Source organism: Apodemus sylvaticus, chromosome X, assembly GCF_947179515.1.
Source record: "Apodemus sylvaticus chromosome X, mApoSyl1.1, whole genome shotgun sequence".
Classification (NCBI taxonomy): Eukaryota; Metazoa; Chordata; class Mammalia; order Rodentia; family Muridae; genus Apodemus; species Apodemus sylvaticus.
In genome coordinates, this window is record NC_067495.1 from 1,220,379 (window position 1) to 1,222,765 (window position 2,387).

General features: G+C 41.1%; 1 protein-coding gene across 1 annotated transcript; it reads right to left on the reverse strand.

Moving 5' to 3' along the window:
• Window positions 1-203: 203 nt before the first annotated feature.
• On the reverse strand, window positions 204-497 carry LOC127675718 (prothymosin alpha-like). Its single transcript, XM_052171788.1, has one exon. It carries the CDS (start codon window positions 495-497, stop codon window positions 204-206), a length of 294 nt encoding a protein of 97 aa, XP_052027748.1.
• Between the last annotated feature and the right edge of the window lie 1,890 nt (window positions 498-2,387).

Here is a 2,387-nt window from a genome sequence, read left to right on the forward strand (position 1 = left end):
GTTTTGGATCTTTTTTTCCTTTCCTGTTGCAAATTCCTGTTGTGATTTGTGGGTGGCACTGCCCGCTGTGCGTGGGCGGGGCGTGCTTCTCTGTATTTAAATTCTGAGACAGGAAGCAGAGGGTGAATAGGTCATGGTGGCCTTGAGTTTAGCTTTTTCTTTTTGCCATCTAGTCATCCTCACTAGTCTTCTGCTTCTTGGTGTCAACATATTTCTTCATCCTCATCATCCTCAGATACCTGCTTGCTTGTAGGAACCTTCGTTTCCTCATCTTCATTTTCATCCTCTTTCTCACCATCACCTTCTTCCTCCTCCTCTTTCCCATATTCTTCTTTTTCTACATCTACCTCATTGTCAGCCCCCTGCTCCCCATTTTCCTCATTAGCATTCCCATTGGCAGCTGCTTCTCTTCCATTCTCTGCCTCCTCCACAACTTTCTTCTCCTTCAAGTCTTTGATGGTGATCTTGGAGCTGGTGTCTATTGCTGGGACTGACATGGTGAGGCACGCCAGTGTTCCAATGCAGGGAAAGAGAAAGAAATCCAGTTGGAGGACTCTGGTGAGAAAGCTGCAGAAGTCTACTGCAAAGGTTGCGCCAGTGACCCAGGATCAAGGCAAAGACGGCCTTGTGGATCAGCCGATGGGCCACACAATATATTTTCACTGTATTCTTTGCTCTCCCCCAGCTCCTCCCAGCTCCCCACCAACTCCTTACCCAACCAACTACATACATGTGCTTTCTTTTTCAAAATGGAAAAAAAGAAAAGAAAAAATAAAAACATCAAAAAACAAAATAAAACACACAAAAAGTTGAGAATCAAAACAGGTCAACTAAATTTAAAAAGAAAAATCAATGGTCTACAGAGTGAGTTCCAGGACAGCCAGAGCTACACAGAGAAACCCTGTCTCAAAAAACCAAACACACACACACCATATATATATGCAAGCAACCACCCCCCAAAAAACCACAAGTACACAACAAAACATAGAGACATAGGGTCCATTTGGTATTGGATAACTACTCAAAGACATATGCGACACTGCTTGGGTAACCAGGAACTTGAGACTAGATAGTCAAGGGACCTAGGGTAAAACCTAATAAGACAGGTCTTACAAAAGAAGAAAAAATAGTGATAAAATGATTCCCAATGATACTGTCTTACACTCATAGATGAGCATCTTGCTTAGCCAGCATCAGAGAAGCTTCCTCATGCAGCAGATGGGAGCAAATATAGAGAGCACATTACTCAGAGACAGACCTTGGTACACTCAGCCCCAAACAGGTTGTGCCTATCAGATCTCTCTCCTCAGAGCTTTTTTTACCCATGAAAAAAAAGAGGCAGAACGATCCCTGAATTTTGGTGAGTAGGTTAGACAAAGGTATCATTTAGTGTTGAGTGCTCCAAAGTCTGCCAGTCCCTGCACATTTCCAGTTGTGCATCTCTGTTAAATACCGCATGCTGTAACAGGGCTCCCTGAAGAGGACCCAATAATACTCAGATCCATGGGAATAGAAATATTTCAGTAATTTTGTTGCAGAGTAGTAGACTTTCCCCTAGGCCATGATCTATCTGCTTTCTGGTTCTTGGCCACTTAGAGGTGTTAGGTATGAGTTCCTCCTTATAGAATGGAGCCTTAAATCCAATTTAAAAGATGAGTGATTACGCCTGTAATGTTTGTGCCCCTATTGAAATAGTATATCTTATAGGCAGGACTCTGTGGCAGGTCACAGGTTTTCTTCTGTCTTCTCTTTTACAATTTTAAAGCTTGGGGTTTTTCTATCTGGTTCTATGACCCATTTTGAGATAATATTTAATATGGTGTGAAGTATGGAGTCATGTTATTTTCTGTTCGTTTTCTATTTCTAAAATATTTATTTAAAGTTATATCCTTTCCCTCATTTTTACTTTTGTCAAAGATCATTTGTTCTAGGTTAGACATGGTGTTCGGAGCACATAATATCAGTACTATAGAAGCTGACGAAGGAGGAACATGACTTTAAGGCCAGCCTGGGCTACATAACCAAGAATCTTTAAAAAAAATTCATTTGTCCAGAGATAGAATTTCTAGAATGGTAAAATTAGGACCTCGTCAAATCTTCTTCTTCTAAAACTAAAAAACTATATAACATTTGTTAAAAACAAGCATTTTAGAACCCTGGAAATTCACCGAAGTTACAACTAATTAGGAAGTGTACATCGATGGGAAAGCTGCCAAGCATTGGTAAACATTGGCACTTAAACCTGAAGCTGCTTCCATTCTGGGGCATGAAAGTTACTAGCTTCCTATCATGACAACAGCAGAAGGAGAAAAGCTTTATTTTGGCTCACGTCTTCAGGCCATGGCTGCTTGCCCTGTGTTTAGCCAGTGGTAAAGCAACACACCAGT